General features: G+C 44.8%; 1 protein-coding gene across 1 annotated transcript in view; it reads right to left on the reverse strand.

Annotated features, from left to right (window-relative positions):
* Window positions 1–21,188, reverse strand: part of Rpn1 (ribophorin I) — a 29,326-nt gene that overhangs the window by 2,423 nt on the left and 5,715 nt on the right. Inside the window, exons 2-8 of the mRNA XM_010617463.2 lie at window positions 18,679–18,743; window positions 16,825–17,131; window positions 12,520–12,729; window positions 10,698–10,890; window positions 5,527–5,626; window positions 4,398–4,536; window positions 4,194–4,313 (exon numbers count right to left, since the gene is read on the reverse strand). Of these exons, the coding sequence (XP_010615765.1) occupies window positions 4,194–4,313; window positions 4,398–4,536; window positions 5,527–5,626; window positions 10,698–10,890; window positions 12,520–12,729; window positions 16,825–17,131; window positions 18,679–18,743 (1,134 nt within the window). The remainder of the gene's footprint in view (window positions 1–4,193; window positions 4,314–4,397; window positions 4,537–5,526; window positions 5,627–10,697; window positions 10,891–12,519; window positions 12,730–16,824; window positions 17,132–18,678; window positions 18,744–21,188) is intronic.

Genomic DNA, 21,188 nt, shown 5'->3' on the forward strand with positions numbered 1-21,188 from the left:
TTTTTTTTTTTTTTTTTTTTGGTACCAGGGATTAATCTCATGACCTTGCACTTGCCAGGCAGAAATGGTGCCACTGAGCTAAATCCCTGGACCCTAAGGTTTGTTTTTTTTTTAAATCAGGAACATCAGGGACTGATGAAACTGATTCTCTCCCACAAGCTAGGATGAGAATGAATGAACTGCACCATCTCCAAGTTTTAAATTATAACCTGTGTGGGGCTGAGGATTTAGCTCAGTGGTTCTGCTACCTGCCAGACAAGCACAAGGTCCGAGTTCAATCCCTGGTGCTAAATAAATAAATAAATAAATAAATAAATAAGAACCCGTGAATTCATAGTAAAAGTTAAATATTAACAATAACGGACCAGAAACCAGAATAAAATTCCCAACATAAATAAGTGAACCTGCTGGGCAACGTGGCACATGCCTATAGTCCCAGCACTCAGGAGAGGCTGAAGCAGGAGGATCAACACAAGTTCAAGGCCAGCCTGGGCTACATAGTGAGTTCAAGGCTAGCCCAAACTATATAGTGAGATGCTATCTCAAAACGCAAAACAAAACTGTTCAAACGAGTAACACATGAAGACAGTAGGCCAATCCAGGTTCTGTGGGGCTGCAGCTCCACCACAACACTCTAAGGACGCAAGAACTGCAGACCAACTGGGGTCACTTGGGTTTGCTGGAGGCAGTTGCGTAACTGCTGCGTGTGCAGATCAGTGAATGAATAAACTCATGCTCTCGGATTCAAGAGAAGCAACAAGGAAGACTAGCAAGATCCCAGGGCGTTGTACTGCATGAGTGGCGCCAGTATTAACTCTATTTTACTTTTTTTTTTTTCCTAGCTGTTTGCTGAAAGGGCCTAGAAGCAAGGCTCACCCCACCACTGATCACCACACAGACGCTGCGTGGTCTCTAGGCACCACTCCCCACCAAAGCAGCCAGGGCTCCTGGGAGAAAAGTGTGAGACACTCGCAAACAAGCTATTGTCCCAAAAGTAAAGAAATGCTCAGAAAACAAAACGAAAAAGGATATACAAAAGACATTCTAACCCGAGATGATATGAACATCAAAACCAACATCAGTGGATAGTAACCTTATATGCAACCAGCAAAGGAGAAACCTTTCCAGATAGTAACGTAGGTAATATAATATGAGTAAATGTAGTAATGTAAGTAAAGCCAGCTAGTAATGTTTGGGGTTATTTTTTGGCAGTACTGGGAACTGAACTCAGGACCTTGAACCTACAAGGCAGGCAAAGCACCACTGAGGTAAATCCCTGGCTTAAAATACTTATTTTGGTACCAGGAATCGAACTTGGGACCTTGCGCTTGAGAGGCTGGTGGATGGTGGAACCACTGAGCCAAATCCATAGCCAGCCAGCTAGTAATGTAAAGGTAGCCAGATTAGTGACAACCATCAAAATAACAAGTAAACTCAGACAACCATCAATAATGTACTATTGATCAGCAATATTTATACACTGCAAGATTGAAAAAAATACAGTGAATGCTTATTTATTTATTTTTTTTGGTGCCAGGGATTGAACTTGGGCCCTTGCGCTTGCAAGGCAGGCAGCAGAATCACTGAGCCAAATCCCCGCCCCTGTATTGAATAATTTTTAAAAATGTATTACTGTAAAAGATACTGCCACAAATCCCCCCGGGAACACTGCCCCACCCCCACTTCAAACACACTGATCCTATCATTCTTGCTGGTTTTCTGAAGCAGTTCTGGAACTTGTCTTCTGTGAGTGTCTTTAGTTGAGTTATGGCTGCCTTGATGTCCTGAATCGATTCAAAACATTTCCTTTTCTCAGTCACTTTGATTTTGAGGAAGAATAAGCTGTCACAGGGTGCCAGATCCAGTGACAAAGGGGATGAGACACAGTGTCATGTTTTTTTTGTTTTGTTTTGGTTTGGTTTGGTTTTTTTTGGTACCGGGGATCGAACTCTGGTCCTTGCGCTTGCAAGGCAGGTAGTGGAACCACTGAGCTAAATCCCCGGCCCTACAGTATCATGTTTTTACGAGCCTGCTTTGTGTTGGGTGGCACTGGGCAGCAGCATTTACTGTACTTTTGATCACACCTCATACACTCAGGGAAGAGGCCTCCAGAAGTGCTTCAGAAAGCAACGAAAATGATAGGATGAGTGTGTGAGAAGTGAGGGGAGTATCCGAGGGGGATTCATGGCCATGTGTCTTTTACTGTAATAAGTATTTTTTAAACACTCACCATGTATTTTGGTGTATCTTGTACATACATATTAATTATAAAGAGAAAAGAATAACTTTGCAGTAGAGAAACCAGACAGACCCCAACTTAACCAAGTAGGAAAAGTGAATGTCACCTGCTGTCATGACACATTGTAGACATGGGGTTACTTTATATCGTCCTGGTCAATTTCATCAGAAGAAATATGAGCTTAACCTGATTTAAAGGACACTCCACAGGCTGGGTGTGGTGGTGCACGCCTGTAATCCCAGCACTCAGGAGGCTGAGGCAGGAGGATCACTGTGAGTTCAAGACCAGCCTGGGCTACATAGTGAGTTCCAGGTCAATCTCAACTACATAGTGAGACCTTGTCTCAAAAAAAAAAAGACATTCCACAAAACTGTTCTCCACCCCTAAAATGCCAGGGTCAATAAGTCAAAGAAAGGCTGAGCAACTGTTCTAGATTAAAGGAGAGTAAAGAGACCTGACAATCAAATACAATACATATATATCAATGGAATTCTGACTATGGGAAAAACTGCTACAAGAGCCTGGCGTGGTGGCGCACACCTCGAATCCCAGCACTCTCAGAGGCTGAGACAGGAGAATTCCAAGGATGAGCCAGGCCTGGGCAGTTTGGTGACTTAGACCTTGTCTCAAAACAAAAAATAAAACAGTTCTGGGAATGCAGCTCAATGCAAAGGTGCCAGGTTCAATACCCAGTGCTGCCAAAAAAAAAAAAAACAAGAACACACTGCTATAGAACTCACCCCTGGAACAATCTGTCCCGCAGGTGCTGTTTTAGTAACAACATACTTCTGAAATTTGGTCACTGTATTATGATTTGGTGTCACACACATGAGTGTTCAAGGATAGGAGCAATTTACCCTCAAAGCATTCAGCAAAACATAGTAAGTGATTATATTAAATACAAATTCTTTTTATTATTCAAAAATTTTTTTAAATTAGTGAAAGACAACAAATTAAATTCAAAGCCAGGCGTGGTGGCGCATGCCTGTAATCCCAGCACTTGGGAGGCTGAACCAAAAGGATCGCCACCTGTTTTGAGGCCTGCCTGGGCTACATAGTGAGTTCAAGACCAGCCTGAATTACATAGAAAGATGCTGTCTAAAGACAATTAGGGATGACTCCTCTGCACACAGGACAAGTTTGGCCAGCAGCCACCCCTGCTATGCATCGGAGAACCATGCTGTTAACACAGGTCCCTCCCACCGTGCTGCGAGGGACTCCTCAGGACAGCTGCTCTGCACCCAGTGACACCATAGAAAGCACAGCTGTGCCAGCCCAGTGGCCCAGGCCTCACACACGAGCGCACTTCCTGCCGCGCCCACCAGACCCTGACTGCCTACTACTGCTGCTTGTGGTACAGAGCGGGGAGGCTCTTATAACTGGTAACACTGGCAACAACAGGGAAGAACAGAAAATGAAGGAATGGAGACACAGGAGGATGACTAAAGATGCGGTATGGCGCAAAGTGGCCTGGGGAAGGTCAGCGAGGGGTGCCCAAGGGAGGGAAAAAAGTCTGATGGCCGGGCATGGTGGTGCACACCCGTAATCCCAGCACTAGGCTGAGGCAGGAGGATCGTTGCAAGTTCGAGATCAGCCTGGGCTACATAGTGAGTTCCAGGTCAGCCTCAACTACACAGTGAGATGCTGTCTCTAAAAAAAAAAAAAAAAAAGGCTGCTGATAGCCACATGGCAATGTCCCTGAGGACAGAGGGTACCCCACCTCCAAGTCAGCTGGACAATTTCCCCACCTCGCCTGGGCACCCACAGCCAGGCCAGGCAGGATTTCACAGGGTGCCCTGGTGGCCATGGCATCAGGGAAAGGAAGGGCAGAGGCCCCAGCCAGGAAAGTCTCCAATGAAAGGGTCTGGCCCCAGGCATACTCAGGTCAGGCTGGTGAAACCAGCACCGAGGGAGAGAAGGGTGGACTGACAAAGGTGGCACAGCGGCCACGTACCTTGGTGATGGAGAAGTCCAGGCGCACGTAGATGATGACAGTGAAGAAAAGGATGTAGAAAGCGGCCACCACCAGCAGGGGCTCCTGCAGCATGAGCACCTTGTTGAAGGTATAGTGCACCTGGAGAGAGCAGGGAGTCAGGGGGTGCCGGGGCTGCAGAACACCGGGACCTGGAAGTGAGGAAGCCAGGGCAGCGCCACTCACCACGATGTCCTGGATGTGCTGCTCTACCAGGTTTCTCTTGTAGGCCACAATCACGGGGCGGCCGAAGGTGTCCAGGTAGGTGTAGTGCAGCTCATCTGGGGCCCGAGTGATCTCATAGGGGCTGTTGACCTGGATGTTTCTGGATGTGGACATACAGGGTATGGTTGGGGTCCTTGGGGTCACTAAGCTCCCCACCCCTTTCCTGCTCCTCCAGCCAGGTGGACACTGCCAGGGAGCCTGGGGATCAGGTGTCAGCAGAATCAAGTTGCCCCAGGGCCCTTGGGGTCCAGGCAACACAGCCCTGCTGCAGGCTCTACACTGAGTCTCTCAGGGACTCAGGTGTCCCTCAGGAGGCCCTCACAGGCTCCTCCTCCTGCCATGAGTGGCGCTGCCTCACAGGGCTGGTGGACACGCACTGCTGTCCCTCCTGCTAAACACCACAGCCCGACCCACAGGACACCATCCACAGGAAGGTTGCTCCAAGAGCCTTATCCTGGGACCACCGTGGACACGGGAATGCCAGAGGCCAGAAGATGGGGCAAAGGGGACTCAGAGCAAAGTCACAAAGACCGCAAGCAGGTGCCTGTGTGCCCATCAGTCCTCACCAATGAACTCAGGATACTCTGGGCTGCTTCCCACTGCCTGGCTCCTCAACATCTGCCATCACAGAGTGACACCCTATGCTCAGACTCCCAGGCTGCCTTGTTTGTGATCACTGACCCCTGCCATATCACCACAGCTCCTGCCCGGGTGAGCCTGGGCTCCCCTGGTCCAGCAGAGATCCAGGCCATGGCACCACTATTCCTCTGCACTCTGCTCACATGGCATAGGTCTGGCTGGCTGTTGGGACTCTGCATTCCTTCCTGATGCACCACACCCTCAGGTGCCACTACCGCTCTGAGGTGGACAATGCACGGGTCACGTGAATGTATCATAGTGCTGGAAGACTTAGTACTTGACCCTCAGGCCCTCCTTTGAGTCTAATTTCCTTTTCAACTGTAATGAGGAGGCTTCCCGCTGGTTTCTCAGGCCAAGCTGTTCAATGAGCACTCGCTCTACACCCCTAGAACACAGGTTCCCCGGAGGCACCACAGGGCAGCACCAAACCTGGACAGGGACAGCCACTCACTTGGCACCCTCGGGCAGGATGATCTTCACCGTCAGGGAATCGATCACTTGCTCATCAAACACATGGTCCACAAACCGCATCTTCAGTGCATACTGGTCACCTGCAGAGCCAAGCAGATGCGGACAGGTATGTGAACACCAGTCAAGACAGCAAACAGATGGTGAGACAGGACAGCAGTTGGCTGGCATGTGGTTTCCATTCCCATCAAGCACCCCCATACTCCAGAAAGGAGAAAAAACAGTACAAAGTCCCACAAGAGGGCAAGAAGAGAGGCCATCTGCAGCTGATGGGCAGGAGACGCTATGGGGGCACAGGTCTGGGACGTCTGTCTCCAGTTCCCACAGGAAGACAGTAAACGACAACAAAGCCAAGGGCCCGCACAGCACATGACACCCAAACTAGACCACAGGCGTCTCCGTAACGGCCCAAGCCAGGGAGAAGCGGGGACACCAGGAACCGGAGGCCCACATGGTACCAGGGAGGCCCCAGGGACGGACTGGCAGCAGGTGCCCCGAGAGCAGGGCTGTAGCTCTGGGTGGTCCAGAGCCCACCAGATGGCCCCTTCAGAGACAGTGACCTACCCTAAGGATAAAGAGCTGAGCACAACAAAGGCGGAGTTCAACGTGGACAACAGACAGGGAAAACCAGCCTCAGAAAAGTTCAGAAAGTAGCCATGTGTTGCTGAATAGCACACCACAACAGAGATCTGAAGTAGAAGGGCAGTCCCTAGCCAGCTTCTGCCTAAAGCTCACAGGAAAACCACCAAGTGTAACGGTGCCTCCCGCTGAGAAGTTATACAAGGAAAAATCAGCAACAGAAAACATCCCTAGAGAAAATGGAAGCGTACCACCACAGAGACAAACCCACAAAACCACCAAAACTGCCACTACTGGCCATTGCGTTCTCTCCTGCATGGATGGCCCACACTCAATGCTACAGGGTGTATCTCTTTTCCTACTTTTATTCGGCCCAAAGTCGCTCTGTAGAGCCTGTTTCTTTCCCTACCTTTAATAAAACTTTGCTACCATTAAAAAAAAGAACAAAACTGCTACTACTGTCCAAAACAGGCTAAAGGGAAATAACAAAAGTCCAGAAAAAAATGATATGAATCGTAACTAGAAAAATGATAGAAATCAGAAAAAAAAACTTAGAAATAAAAGAATCATGTTAAAAATGAAGGGTACAGGCTGGGGATTTAGCTCAGTGGTTCCGCCACCTGCCTCACAAGCATCAAAGTCCAGAGTTCGATCCCCAGTACAAAAAAAAAAGGGTAAGGCAGATGAAATTAAGAGTGAATAAACACAACAGATACTGCCCTACAGCAAAGAAAAGGGGAGAACTATTATTTTAAAGAAAGAAAAGCCAGGCATGGTGGTGCACACCTGTAATCCCAGCACTTGGGAGGCTGAGGCAGGAGGATTGCTATGAGTTCGAGACCAGCCTGGGCTACATAGGGAGTTCCAGGTCAGTCTCAACTGCATAAGGAGACCCTGTCTACAAAAAAAAAGAGAGAACCCACCCCTCAATCGGAACTACAAGCTCAAAAAGCACAACACACACCCAGCGCAGGTGTTGACAAGCTAAATTCCAGTAAAACCATCAGACTATAATAAAGACTCCCTTTCAGCAGTTACATAAAAAGGAAGAGGGCAGAAACAAACTAAGCCTCTCCTCCTGGCAGCTGCAGGAGCCAGGTGTGGCATCCAGCGGATAGCAGCCTGGCCAAGGGCTCCCCTCGTTCCCTCTCCTTCCCTGCCCCGCCCACACCCTCCTTCCCACAGTCATGTGCCCAGTTTCCATTGGCAGCTGCTCTGAGGCCTGGGGATACACAAATGCCCATCGTGTGCTTATTTCCGCACAGGATGCATTGCCGTGATCCCCTCCCTGCACACACACTTCTGTTGTCCCTGCTACTTTCTCAAGCAGTTCTGGAAGCCCTTTTCATGTCTTTAGTTGTGCTGTCATGGCTGCCTTAGTGTCCTAGATCAATTCAAAATGTTTACAGGTTCAAGGTCATTTTGACTTTGGGGAAGAGCCGCAAGTCACACAGTGCCAGACCCAGTGAATAAGGTGGACAAGGGCACAGCGTCATTGTTACTGCCCACCTTTCTGTTGGGGACACTTGACAGCAGCATTCACTGTATTTCTGATCACACCTCGTGAAGATGGTCTGGAAAAGAGGACTCCAGAAAGAGGCAAGAACCATGAGACAATTGTGTTTGAAGCAAGGGGGAGATTTCTGGGGGGTACGACAATGTGTCTTTCACTGTAATAAATTTTTATTTAAACATTCACCACATTTTTCAATCACCCCTTGCATACATGTTTAACACAAAAAAACAGCAAGAGACTTGTAAAGGGGAAAATCAGATTATCATTAGACTTTGATGGCAACGCTTTATGTTTCTCCCCAAAACTGAAGTAATATATGTAAGATATTCAAGGAAGGAGGTGAATTTCACTAAAAGTGGCTTATAAGTACACAAGGCACAACCTTCAGCGACACACAGGACACTTTCCCATAAAGCCTGCTGAGGAACCCAGTAGAAAGGAGCTGCAGCGGACCAAAGTGACCAGCAGACTATGGGGAGTGGCACGCAGGGCAATGACAGCCAGGACCACAGGGAGAAGGGCCCGGGACAGTACTGTCTGCCCTGACAGTGTCCACACAGCATTCCAAAAAGCAGGGGTTCGAGTTTCAACAACTTTATGAAGTAGGCAGATGGGATAACACATCTATTATGAAAACTGTAACCAGCACCTCATGGCCTCTGAAACTGTGCTTATGCACGGAGTCAGGCCAATGTAACGCAGAAACAAAGACCCATTCTCTCCACACAGCTCAATGCACACCAGCAAAATCGATCAAAAGCCTACAATGTGACTGACCTCAGAGCAAGGAGCCTCCCTGGCTTCTCACATTATGGTCCTAAAATGCCATTTTCCCAGGACAAAGCAGGGCTTCCTGAAGAAACAGCAGATTCCAAGTCTGGAGCAGAAAACAAGTTGAACCAAATGTCTTTTCCTAAGACAGCAAGAAAGCAAGGAGAATTGCTTCTCGGCCTTTTGGCTAAGATCAAGTGAAAGCAAGGAGACACTGGGATTTAGTTTGAAGAGGTAACTGGCTAAAGATGGAAGAGCACAGGGCCAGGAATTTAGCTCAGTGGTGCCACTGCCTGCCTAGCAAGTGCAAAGTCCAGAACGTGATCCCTGGTACCAAAAAAAAAAGGAAGAGCACAAATATCAACTAGGATAAAACTGCAAAGGAATAAATGAAGCCCACATAAATGAGGCCCACAGGATGTTTAAATCTTATGGTATATTATAATTAATTTCAACACTGGGCTTGGAGAATATGTAGCTCAGTTGAAAAGCACTTGTCTAACATCCATGTTGCCCTGGGTTTAATCCCCAGTACCACTTAAGGAAAAAAGAGCCAGGCATGGTGGTGCGAACCTTTAATCCCAGCACTTGTGAGGCTGAGGCAGAAGAATCACCATGAGTTCCTACGCTACATTAGTGAGTTCAAGGCCAGTCTGAACTACACAGAGAGACTGTCTTAAAACACCAAAAACAAACAAACAAATAAAAAAGGAACTAGTCACCTAATAAATAAGAGTCAAGCATTTATCCTGATTCTTAAACTGCATACTTGGGACTCCAGGTAGGCAAGCAGGGGAAGCGTCTCCTAAATCCTACCTAACAAATAAAAAAGAAATGCTAGAGGCTGGGGATGTAGCTCAGTGGCACTGTGCCTGCCTGGCAAGCAACAAGGTCCTGATTTCGATCCCCAGTACTGCAAAAACAAATAAAATAAATGCTAGAGTTAGAGCAGTGATCTGCTGTCCCCAGCAACATACAACACATAGGAACTGAGCATTACAAAAGGAGACACCAACCAGGACTGCAGCCAGGCATGATGGTGCACGCCTGCCGCCCTAGGATTCAGGAGGCTGAGGTAGGAAGATTACAAACTTGAGGCCACCCTAAGCTACACTGGAAGTTCAAGTCCAGGCTGCCTCAAAACCACAGAACCAACCCAACTGTTCACATTCTAGCAGGAGGACGTATTATCACCTCCAGTCTGTTAAGAGGACAGGACCGAGGCCTAACAAGACTCAAGAGCATCTGCCAGTCTGCAGGAGACAGAGGTGCAATCAGCAGAATCCAGCCTGTAGGTTCACTGCAGGCTCAAGGGCTTCAGCAAATGAACTGAAAAGAAAACCTCTGAGAACACTAACAGATAAAATAGACTAAAATGAGTATTTCTAAGAGGGCAAAACTGAATAGTATCTAGAGATAGACACTTCGGGTTACAACTATGAAGAAAATCTAACATGTACTAAAAATCTTTGTGGAAAAGGAAGACACACAGAAGACCGTTGACTAGCAGGCATTTCACGATGGGGCCTTGCTATGTTGTCCAAGTAGGTCTCAAACTTCTGAGCTCCAGCCATCCTCCTACCTCAGACTGACTACAGGGGCTCATATCATGGCTGCTTGATAAAATTTTTATTTCTTGACCTGGGTAGTGTTCATAAGGTATTCCTCTTGTAATAATTCACTGAGCTATGCATTATTTGTTTAGTGTGGTTAAAAAAATTAAAAAGGTACACCAGGCATGGTGGCACATGGGAGGCTGAGACAGGAGGATGCAAGTCTGAGGCCAGACTGGGCTTCACAGTAAGTTCAAGGCCAGTCTGGACTACACAGAAAGACCCTGTGCTTTATGAAAGTGTTTTTTTGTTTTTTGGGGTTTTTTTTTTTTCCACTATCCTCTCAATTTTTCTATTTTTTCAATATCTCAAATTAAGGGCTGGGGATGGGGCTCAGTGCATAACATATACAAAAACTTGGGTTCCATCTCCAGTACCACCCAAAAAACCCTCAAATTAAAAATCACTTAAATGAATTTAAGCAGCTTGACTTGAGAGCTGAGGTGCAAAGAGGATTTATTTTTACCACACTATATCAACTGGTTACCATTTACAGGAATTACTTTTAGAACAGTAACTACACCCAGCCTCAGAAGTTTTCCTGATATCCCAGTCTTCCTAAAAATGACAGAACAACTAGAAAAAAAAAGAAAAAAGAAAAGGAAAATTTTAACTGCAACAAGTTCAAAAGTAGCCTCTCCCTTGCTTTTGCACCTCAGGTGTTTGAAGACTCACCCAGATTATAGAGGTACTCATAGCTGGGCAGATTGTAGCCTACAATGTAATGCGTCTTCCATCCACCAAACAGAGGGAAGCGGGGCCGGATCTCCATCTCCACAGAGTCGTCCAAGATCAGGAGGTGGCTGGTGGAGACATTGCCGATCTCATCCCGGTAATAGACATCCTGGGCAGCCGCAGGGAGAATGGTCTGCAGAGAAGGGTACCCTGCGAGCTCAGCCAAGACTGTCCATACCCAGGAACTTACTATCGCCCAAAGCAGTTCCCAACCACCAGCAACAAGCCTGACAAAAAAGCCTCCAGATTTCTAGAGATCGCATCTACTTCTCAATCAAGGACGGTTAAGTGACAAATTCTTCCAAACAGTAATCACAGATTTTCAAATACCACTGTGAATACTGCAGACTTAATGCAAAGGTAGAAATAATACTGCAAGCTATTTTGCAAAGAGGGGAACTAAAATAGAGGTGACATCAAATTACCAGGTGGTGGAGTTCGTTCTTTTCTTATTTTTATTAGTTTGCGCTTGCAACACGTATGTATAAATTCCACTCGGCTTGGGGAACTGCACACATACATATCCCTCTCAGTACTTTTTAATTTCCCTTCCCCGCCGCAACCTCCCGTATTCCCCATTCCCAATTCCTTTCCATCTCCACAGTCCATCTTCCTGCTTCCTGTTATTTTGCTATTTATACTTTGGGTTTCTTATGTAAGAGAAACCACGTAACATTTAACATTGTAAGTCTCATTTACTGCACTTAACATGATGGTCTCAGGCTGCATCCATTTTCTTACAAATGCCTTAAGTTTCTCTTCCTTCATAGCTGAGTAGTAGCAGTATCTATATAGAAATTTATTGATGGACATACAGGCCACTTCCAAGATTTAGCTTTTTTGAGTTGTGCTGCTATAAACACAGGTATGCATGGATCACTGTAATATGATAGTCTTAATTTCTTCAGGAAGATACCCAAGTAATATTACTATATCTTCCAAATCTGCAAGTATTATTTTGGCTTTTTTTTTTTTTCTTTTTTTTGGTACTGGGGATCAAACTCGGGACCTTATGTTTCAAGGCAGGCAGCAGAACCACTGAGCTAAATCCCTGGCCCTTTGCAAGTATTATTTTGATAATACCTCTGGTTCATAGTGTGTTTTTCTGTAATTTGTAAATACAGGAAAATGTTTGTAAAATTTCACTTATAAAACAAAAACTACAAAACTACATATACAACATGATTAAATGTCTTTTTAAAGAAAAGTACTATCTCAAAAATGCCTACAATACTGATTAAGTGGTGGCACTGAGTATATTTTTCCTCTATTAGTACTTTTTTTTTTTTTTTTCCAATATCAGGAATTAAACTCGGGCCTTTGCACTTGCAAGGTAGGCAGCAAAACCACTGAGCCAAATCTCCAGCCCCATTAGTACTTTCTTTAAAAAACAGTTTACGGGGGCTGGGGATTTAGCTTAGTGGTTCCAGCGCCAGCCTCGCAAACACAAGGACCCGAGTTCGATCCCCAGTACCAAAAAATAAAAATAAAAGACAGTCTATGGTCTCTGTGGTGGCCCATGCCTATAATATCTGCCCTTGAAGCCAGTCTGTGCTACCTGGAGTTTGAAGCCACAAAATGAGACTCTATCTCAAAAAACAAAACAGTTAGAAATTAAATGGTCTCACTATATCAATGAAAGAATGTTTTTCAAGATTCTGTGGGTTAACTCTGTCACGCACTGTCAGTCAGTCCCCCAGAACTGTCTACATCTGGCTGGCTTCAGAGAGCAAGGAGAGGGCAGAGGAAACGCTGAGTCTACCTTGAAGGAGCGGATGGAGGAGATTCCGCTGTCCGGCTGCCTCTGGTAGTCATAGCGTGAGAAAGGTCCCTTGAGCACAGCTCCTGTGTGCTTCAGGTCCACATTCTCCTCCACAGCGATGTTGCCCCAGTGCGAGACCTCAATGACACGCGTCATGCTGGTGATGGTCAGGAAGGGGCTGTTGTTCTCATAGTGGACTTTAAAAGTGTCCTGGAGGGAAGGAAACAAGAAGTTCCATGCTTTGGCAACTAAGGAAACAACACAAGTTTAAATCAAATGATCTAGAGACGGCAAAAGAATGGTTAAACTGTGACGCACCTAATATAGGCAGCATTTTACAGTCATGACTACTAGGACTACCTGCTGACAGATGACAACAAGTGTTCATGGTACATTATCAACTGGACAAACAAGATGGTAGACTTATGTCATTTCCTATATAAATACCTTCCCTATCTTAAAAGCCAAAATGTCTACCGGTCACTTAGCAAAGTAATGATGTAAGAGAGCTGGAGCTGGAGCTTGGCACCACAGTGCTTGTCTACAAGTAGTGCATGGCCCTGGCCTCCACCCCCAGCACCTCAAAAAAATAAAAGAAGAAAAAGACACTTAAAAGCAGAACCGATTTTTTTTTTCTACTTTCTCCTTAGTGGTTTTTTATTTTGGGGGGGGGGGTTGAGACAGGGTCTCACAATATAGTTGAGACTGACCTTGAACTCACTGCGTAGCCCAGGCTGGTCTGGAACTCAGTGATCCTCCTGCCTTAGCCTCCTGAGTGCTAGGATTACAGGCGTACACCACGACACCCGGCTTCTCCTTGCTGTTTTTATTTTCTGAATTTCTACAAGGAGCTTTTCAAATTGCTTTTTAAATAGCTTTTAGTTTTAAAACAAAAGGTTAAATTGTAAATTTTTTTAAAACTCTGGGGCCAGAGATTTAGCTCAGTGGCACTGCCTACCTCACAAGCGCAAGGTGATGAGTTTGATCCCCAGTACAAAAAAAAAAAAAACAACTCTGACTAGGAAACATATATGAACACTAAGAAAATCACAAGTACCATCCAATTAAAAACTAAGTAAAACACATAGCATTCCAGATTTTTCTCACATGGAAAGACCCACCCTGCAAAATTTCGCAGGAGAAACGCTTCTAGCTAACATGTATGTAAGCTGATGTGCAGGAGCCAACACACACGTGTGTGAGGTATTAATTTATGACCTCTAAATAAGTGTGTTACAGCATTTCATCCTCGGGACATCAGGCTAAAGTAAGCACTCTTCATCCTCATTACACAAATAAAAGCCTAGCTCTTGAGGCCTAGTGCTCTCCATACCTTGTTCAAGGTCACAAACCTAAGGTGCACACTAGGTCTTCAGGGATTCAAGTATGTGCAAGCTGTGCCTCCACATGAGGCCAAAGAGAAATACCTTAAGCATCCCTCAAGATCTTCACTAATTTTACCATGCAAATCAGTTCAGTACTTAAAAAAATACTGGTGATTGAATCATTCTAATACCCTTCTTTGACTACACACGTGGGACCCTACAGAAATGCAAAATAAAACAACAAAGGGTCAGAAAAACACTCTTCTTCCTAAAAGTCCATGGAAAGGGTAAAATAATATACAATAATAAATATATTTTAGCTGGGCCCAGAGATGCAGGCCTGTGAACCCAGCACTGAGAAACTGAAGCAGGAAAATCACAAGTATGAGCCCAGCCTGGGTAACTCAGCAACTTGCTCAATACAAAGGCCCTGGGCTCAACCACCCGCACCAGCACCAGCACCAGCACCACCACCACCACCACTAATAATAATAATAATAATAATAATAATAATAATAATAATAGCACCACCACCACCACCACTAATAATAATAATAATAATAATAATAATAATAATAGCAACAACAACAACAACTAATTTGCTAACTCTTACAGCTCTATTTTATTGTCATCCTATGATTCTGATGTTCTGTCACCCTATGATTTTGATGTTCAACTCATCCATAAACACGTTCAGTAGCATGTAGTGGCAGTACAGGTAAGGGCACAAAGAACTGGGAGCTTCATACCGCTGGTGTTAGAAGAGATTGGCTAAATCCTTTGAACTGTCAGGCAAAACACAGCAAGAAACTTTGCAAGGATTGGGATACAGCTCAGTGGTACAGTATGTGCTTACCAAGTGCAAGACCCCCAGCACCAACCTCTATCCAGAAAAAATATTTTTTAAATGTTTGTGTTTTGATTTGAAAACTTTTACTTCAGCTGAGTATAGTAGTGTAACTCTTGTAATCTGAACTATGTGGGAGGTTGAGACAAGAGGACCTCCTCAAGTTGAGGTTAGCCTGGACAACTTAAATAGACCATCTCAAAATAAAGAAGACTGGGGATACACCTCAGTGGTACAGCACTTGTCTAGCATGCACAAGGCCCTGGGTTCAAACTCTAGTACGGCTAAAGAGATTTCTTTTTTTAACTTCAGAAAATCTACCCTGTTGTGTATGGTGGTACAGGCTTGTAATCCCAAATTGGGGAGGCTGAGGCAGGAGGATCACCATGAGCTGGTGGCTAGCCTGGGCTACACAGTGAGTTCAAAGCCAGCTTGGAATACATAGCTAGACTTTGTCTCAAAAAAAAACAACAACAGGGCCGGGGATTTAGCTCAGCGGTTCGGTGGCCTGCTTTGCAAGCGCAAGGACCCGAGTTCAATCCCCGGTACCAAAAAAATAAATAAATAAAACAACAACAACAACAAAAAAAACACACCTACCCTGAGAATATGTACAAAGTGATATACAAGAATTAAGAGGGCCGGGGATCTAGCTCAGTGGTTCTGCCACCTGCCTTGCAAGCACAAGGACCCAAATTAGATCCCCAGTACCAAAAAAAAAAAGTTATATGCAAAGAAGAGATATACATTATAGTACTAAATAGAAAAAAACCTGCCCAACTGTTACAACTTGGCAAATAATCTACGGATAGCACACTTGTGGGACAGCCACTGAAAATGGTTTGCAAAGGTAATGTGGTTAACAGTAAAACACTGAAAGAATATTTTAAGTGAAAAAAATTAGGTAATACTTTATATATAACATGACCTCTATATTAATAACATGATCTCTATTAGTGCCAGGGTATAGCTCAGGGTTAGACTGCTTGCCTAGTACAACATTTTATTAATTTAAACAGAGGAAAGTTCATTTCTTTTGGTGATACAGGGGACTGAACCCAGAGCTTTGTACATGCTACACAAGCCCCTCGCCAGTAAGCTACCTCCCCAGCCCAAAATACTCAAATCTTTAATCATCAAATCACTGTGCCAACATGAAGTCAACCTCTGCCTCCAATAAGGAAAGAGAATGAAAGAAGCTGGAAAAAGCACCACTGAGAGCAGAGGCCATGGCCTCCACAGAGGGAGTGCGGGCCCTGCATCCTGGATTGTGGCTTCCCAACAAGCTGCAGATGCTCGGGGAGCACATATTCGCAGACCAAGACTTGGGAGGGCAAAACAGCTTCCTGAGGACAGAGGATGGCAGGGAGGAGGAAGCAGAATTCTCTGCTTACACCTTGTTTTCTACCACTTGCTATGGAGTTGAGATCATGTTTTCACATTCTAGAAAACTAAATACAAATTCCTAAAAGTTGAAGATGACCAAAAACTAATGACCTTAACGTACAACAAACTAACACTTGAGAGACGCAAAATACAGAAACCAATTCTTTCAGGTGGCTTTTGGACAAGGTGCTTTGACTGCACATCATTAGTGACAAGACCCGATGACACAATGATAAAGAGAAGTCTTTAGTGCCATAAATATCCATACTTTTCGGAGGACGTGGAAGTACAGATGGTGAAATGACAGGACTCGTAAGATTTGCTTTACAGTGCCTTAAAAAGAAACAGAAGAGGGCCAGCTGCAGCAGCATGGTAACAACAGCAACTAACACAAAGTGACAGCTTTGGGGGACCTCACCGTACCAGCCCGTCTGTTTTCACATGTTTTAAATCTTCTGCCTAACTTCCTTCTTTCTCCAGATCCAAGCCCAAGGCCCTGCAGCTCTCAGCCAGCCCTGCTATCACACCAGTTTTCCATCTTGAAGTCTCAACCTTCTGTGAGCTCCAGCCACAGCATCCTGCTTCCTTCCGCCCTGATCCCTCCCCACCCGGGAGAAAAGCTCTAGAGAAGACCAGACGAGGTCACTTCACAGCAGGTGAGAGGGATGCTCAGTTACTTCAACTTTGTAACCCCCACTGTCCAAGCCCCTGCCCAGACAAGGCCAGATGGACCCCCCATGAGCCTACCTGGCTATAAGCAGGGGCATCTCTGAAAGGCCCGTAGTCCAGGAGGTCCTCTGTGCGTGTGGGGTTCCCCAGCTTGGTGTAGCTCTCCACGTTCCGTGAGGCCAGCTTCACACGCATGGTCTGGGTCTTGGTTGGATAGGGGGAGTAGAAGTAATGGTTGCCCTCAAACACCACGAACTGCTTCTCTGACTGGGTTATCTGGGTTGGATACGGATGGAGCACATGGGTGTAGACTGTTTCCACGATCACTGAAATCTTGGCCCCAGGATCAAGAGCAACTGGGAGCTTGACAGTGAAGAACCTCCCACTGAAGGAAGAAAGCAAGAGGGTCAGGATAAGGAACCCAAGACCAAAGCCGGCAGCTCAGAGTAAGCTTCTGCACTCACGACAAAAACTGTTACTTGTAAGAGATCACCGTTGATCGTTTAATATAAGTCTTTTAAGACAAATCTCTAGATATTCACCCCAGGTTTGTCTATAACAGCAAAACAGTGTAAGTCAAAACCATTCTTCTGAGTATGGTGATGCACACCTGTAATCCCAGCTCTCAAGATACTGAGGCAGGAGGATCACCTAGCGTTTAAGGCCAGCCTGAGCCACACAGTGAGTTCAAGGACAATACTACACAATTGAATATAGGCAATAATTAAAAATGTGCTTGGAAAAAGTATATATAAAAGTAAAATTTAAATGTTCATAGCAGCTAAGCATGGTGGAACAGGTTTGTAATCCCAGCACTTGGGAGTTTGAGACAGGAGGATCACCACAAGTTCACAGCCACCTGGACTACACAGTGAGACCCTGTCTTAAAAAAAAAAGTGCTTAGAGCTATGGATCAATATAAATGGGAAAAGATGTCCACATACAATGTATATACTGGAAATCAGTTTCACATGACACAGTACAATCCCACTTTACTCAGTTCTCTTTTGTGTGTGTGGCGCTGCAGACGGAAGCCGACCCCAGCCCAGATTCCACTTAAAATGCATCCATACAACAGTGTACGTGAAGGAAAGTCATTTCAAAGGATGTCCAAGCAAATGTGAAAGGTAACCTTGTCAAAGGAGGAAAATAAGCTTGTTTTCCCCAATTTGTTTCACAGTAAGCTTGTATCTCATAACCAGAAAAAAATCTACTGTCACCCCTTCCTTCCCCCCAGTAGCACAGTATCACTGAGCTAAATCCCTGGCCCTCTACTGGCATTCTTAAAGAAAAAGAGATAGCCTAGAACTATTAAAATGTATCAGGTATAGGGCTGGGGATTTAGTTCAGTGGATCTACCACCTGCCTTGCAAACACAAGGTCTCGAGTTCAATCCCCAGTACTAAAATATCTATATATGATAAACTCTAAAACGAATCTGGGTTTTCTAACCCAACACACAAACACACACACATAATTTTTGTCTGACTCAGAAAATATTAGTAAAAAAACAGAAAGCAGGGGCTGGGGATTTAACTCAGTGACACTGCACCTGCCTCACAAGCTCAAGCACAAGTTTGATCCCCAGTACCTAAATAAATAAAATAGAATAAAAAATCAGAAAGCATTTGAACCTGATCCCACGGAACTTCCTCAAAGCTTAGAACACAGGTGACCTCCTGACACGGGGTAACTTTACAGGACTCACACCCATACACCCACGTCACCACTGTGACCCGCACTATTCAAACTGCAGGGAGCGCTGCATCTTCTCCCAGAACAGTTTCCTCCAATCTTCCTACTTCAGTGCTGTGTCCTAAACTCGGCTTTTCGGAGATTCACTAGGCAGCTCCACGACCGAGGCACTCTGACACCCGCCTGTGCCCGGCCCACATACCAGCAAATCCTCCGAGGGCTCTGTGTGGCGCTCACCTTTTACCCTTCGCTTTAGTTTCTCGAACTTCCAGATTGTTCTCCTCTTCCTCTTCTCCCTTTACCTGTAACACAAAAAGAGTTTTTCTTCCTTATGTCCTCTGGTTTCTAAATTGAATCATAATTAACCAGCCATCTCAGAACAGCCGCTTTGAGGTATCCAGACTATGAGAACTTCCTCAAAACTGAAGTTTTAAAATAAGGGTTTAACTCAGTGGCAAAGCTTGTGCATATTATGAGAGAAGTCCTACATTCCATCTCCAACACCACAAAAAACAAAACCTGAAGTTTGGTTCTGGTAACTTTGTTTTTATATTTGGTGCTAGGGGTGGAAAACAAGGCCTTGCTTATACTATGCAAGTGAGCTATATCCTCAGCCTTTTTAAAGGGCTTGCAAAGCAGGTGAGGCGCCACTGACCTAAATCCTGGGCCCTCACAGCAAGTTTTTTAAACTGAAACCTAAGGACACTGTGTAAGACTTACTGTTGCACAGAATAAACTCGATAAATGTGAAACCTTTTCCTGAATCACCAAATTCACACATGCAAATAAAGATTACATTGCCAAAGGTAACTCCAGCAACCCTCAAAGGCTTCTTTTTGAACATTTTTTTCTTAAATTCAAATATACACATGCATAGAAAATAAAGAGTATTAAAAAAAAAAAACAAAAAACAGGGTCTCACTATACAGTTCAGATGAGCCTTGAACTCACTATGTAGCCCAGGCTGGCCTCAAACCACAGCAATCCTCCTGCCTCAGCCTCCCAAGTGCTGGGATTATAGGCATGCATGTGGTAACACCCAGAAAAAACAAGGAGTATTTAACAGAAGCCCTAGTCATGACCAAGACTGCCTTTACTCCCACAGAAGTAACCATGGCAGCAGCCGTCAGGGGGACAAGGAGCCAAGGGCCACCTGGTGCACTTCCTACTCACATTTGCCACTCAATAGGACTTGTGACCAAGACAGGATATCACAGAGCCTTCCTGAAGAGGCGCCCTGGGTCAAACCAGACCGCGACGAAGGCCGTAAGGTAAACAACACACATGTGTACAACAACCCTCTGCCAATCCCACCACATACACAAACGTGTCGGCCCTACATGAGGATTAAAGCAGTGCTTCCCAGTGGGCACTCAAAGCTATTTGGAGGATTAAATAAGGGCACGTGCATGCTAAATGTACAATTTACCACCAGACCACAGCCCCAGCCCAAGAGGAATTTTTAAAATATTACTTTTAATATTTCAAAAAGCCTGAAAATAGGGCTTAAGATGTAGCTCTGTGGTAGAGATGGTGATGTGACTGTAATGAAAGACATGCTTAGTAACTCTACAGCAGGCACAGATAAAAAAGAAATAGAGGAACGTAGGAAAATGATGGAAACCAGGAATGCCCAGCATGTGAAAGAAGTGAAATCCATGAAACAGATTCATATGGATGTCCAGGAGATTAAAAATTCCATTCAAAGTACACACAGCAGAATAAGACAACATGAGGAAAGACCATCAAATATAGAAAGACAGGTTTGTGGTTAGCAATCATGAAAAGGAAGATTTCTTAAAAATGCAAAGGACCACAAGAAATCAATCCAGCAGATGCTAGATAAAGCAAAGAGGAATAAGATTGATCTGAGTTGAAAAAGCAGCAGATAGCACAAATGACATAAAAAACCTGTTCAAAGAAGTACAGTAGACCCTCGAGATACAACCAGCCTGACATAAGAACAACATGGGTTACCACCAGAATTTTAGTTTTAACTTACAACCAAAGTCTTGAGTTATGACTTGAATGCCAGTGGCTTGTGTTTCCAGATGGTCTCAGATACAGATTTAACTCCTACAGAGTTCTGAAAAGAATATTACTTCCTGTCCTATGCGGAGTTAATTGGGAAACCCTGGATCAATGTCTCTCTAAGGACACTGAGATCTGCCTATAGAGAGGAGTGAGACTGAAAGTTGTTTAGAGGAGCCTGAGCCTTCAATTGACCAACTGGAGTTACAACCAGCCCTCAAGAACAAATTGAGTTTGTAAGTCAAGGGTCCACTGCAATGGCAAGTAACTTCCCAAAGAAGGTAAAAGAATTTAACATACAGATAAATGAGGCATATAGAACTCCACTTAGCCATGATCAAAAACTATCTACACCAAGGTATGTAATCAAGATTCCAGAAACCTAACACAAGAACAGACTACTAAAAGCTGTTAAACATGCAAAAAAGTAAAAAAAAGCTGTTAGAGAAAAGAAATAAATCACCTACAAAGAAAAGCCCATCAAAATCACAGCAGTCTTCTCAACACAAACTTCCAAGTCCAAAAGAGCTTGGAGTGAAGTATTTCAAGCTCTAAAAGAAAAACAACCTCCAACCTAGATTGTACCTTGCAAAACTATCCTTAAAATTGATGGAGATGGGCTGGGAACTTAGCTCAGTGGTTCCACCGCCTGCCTCCCAAACGCAAGGTCCCGAGTTCAATCCCTGGTACCAAAAAAAAAAAAAAAAAAAAAAAAT

Source organism: Fukomys damarensis, unplaced genomic scaffold (genome assembly GCF_012274545.1).
Source record: "Fukomys damarensis isolate Sample0158 unplaced genomic scaffold, DMR_v1.0_HiC HiC_scaffold_37, whole genome shotgun sequence".
Taxonomy (NCBI): domain Eukaryota; kingdom Metazoa; phylum Chordata; class Mammalia; order Rodentia; family Bathyergidae; genus Fukomys; species Fukomys damarensis.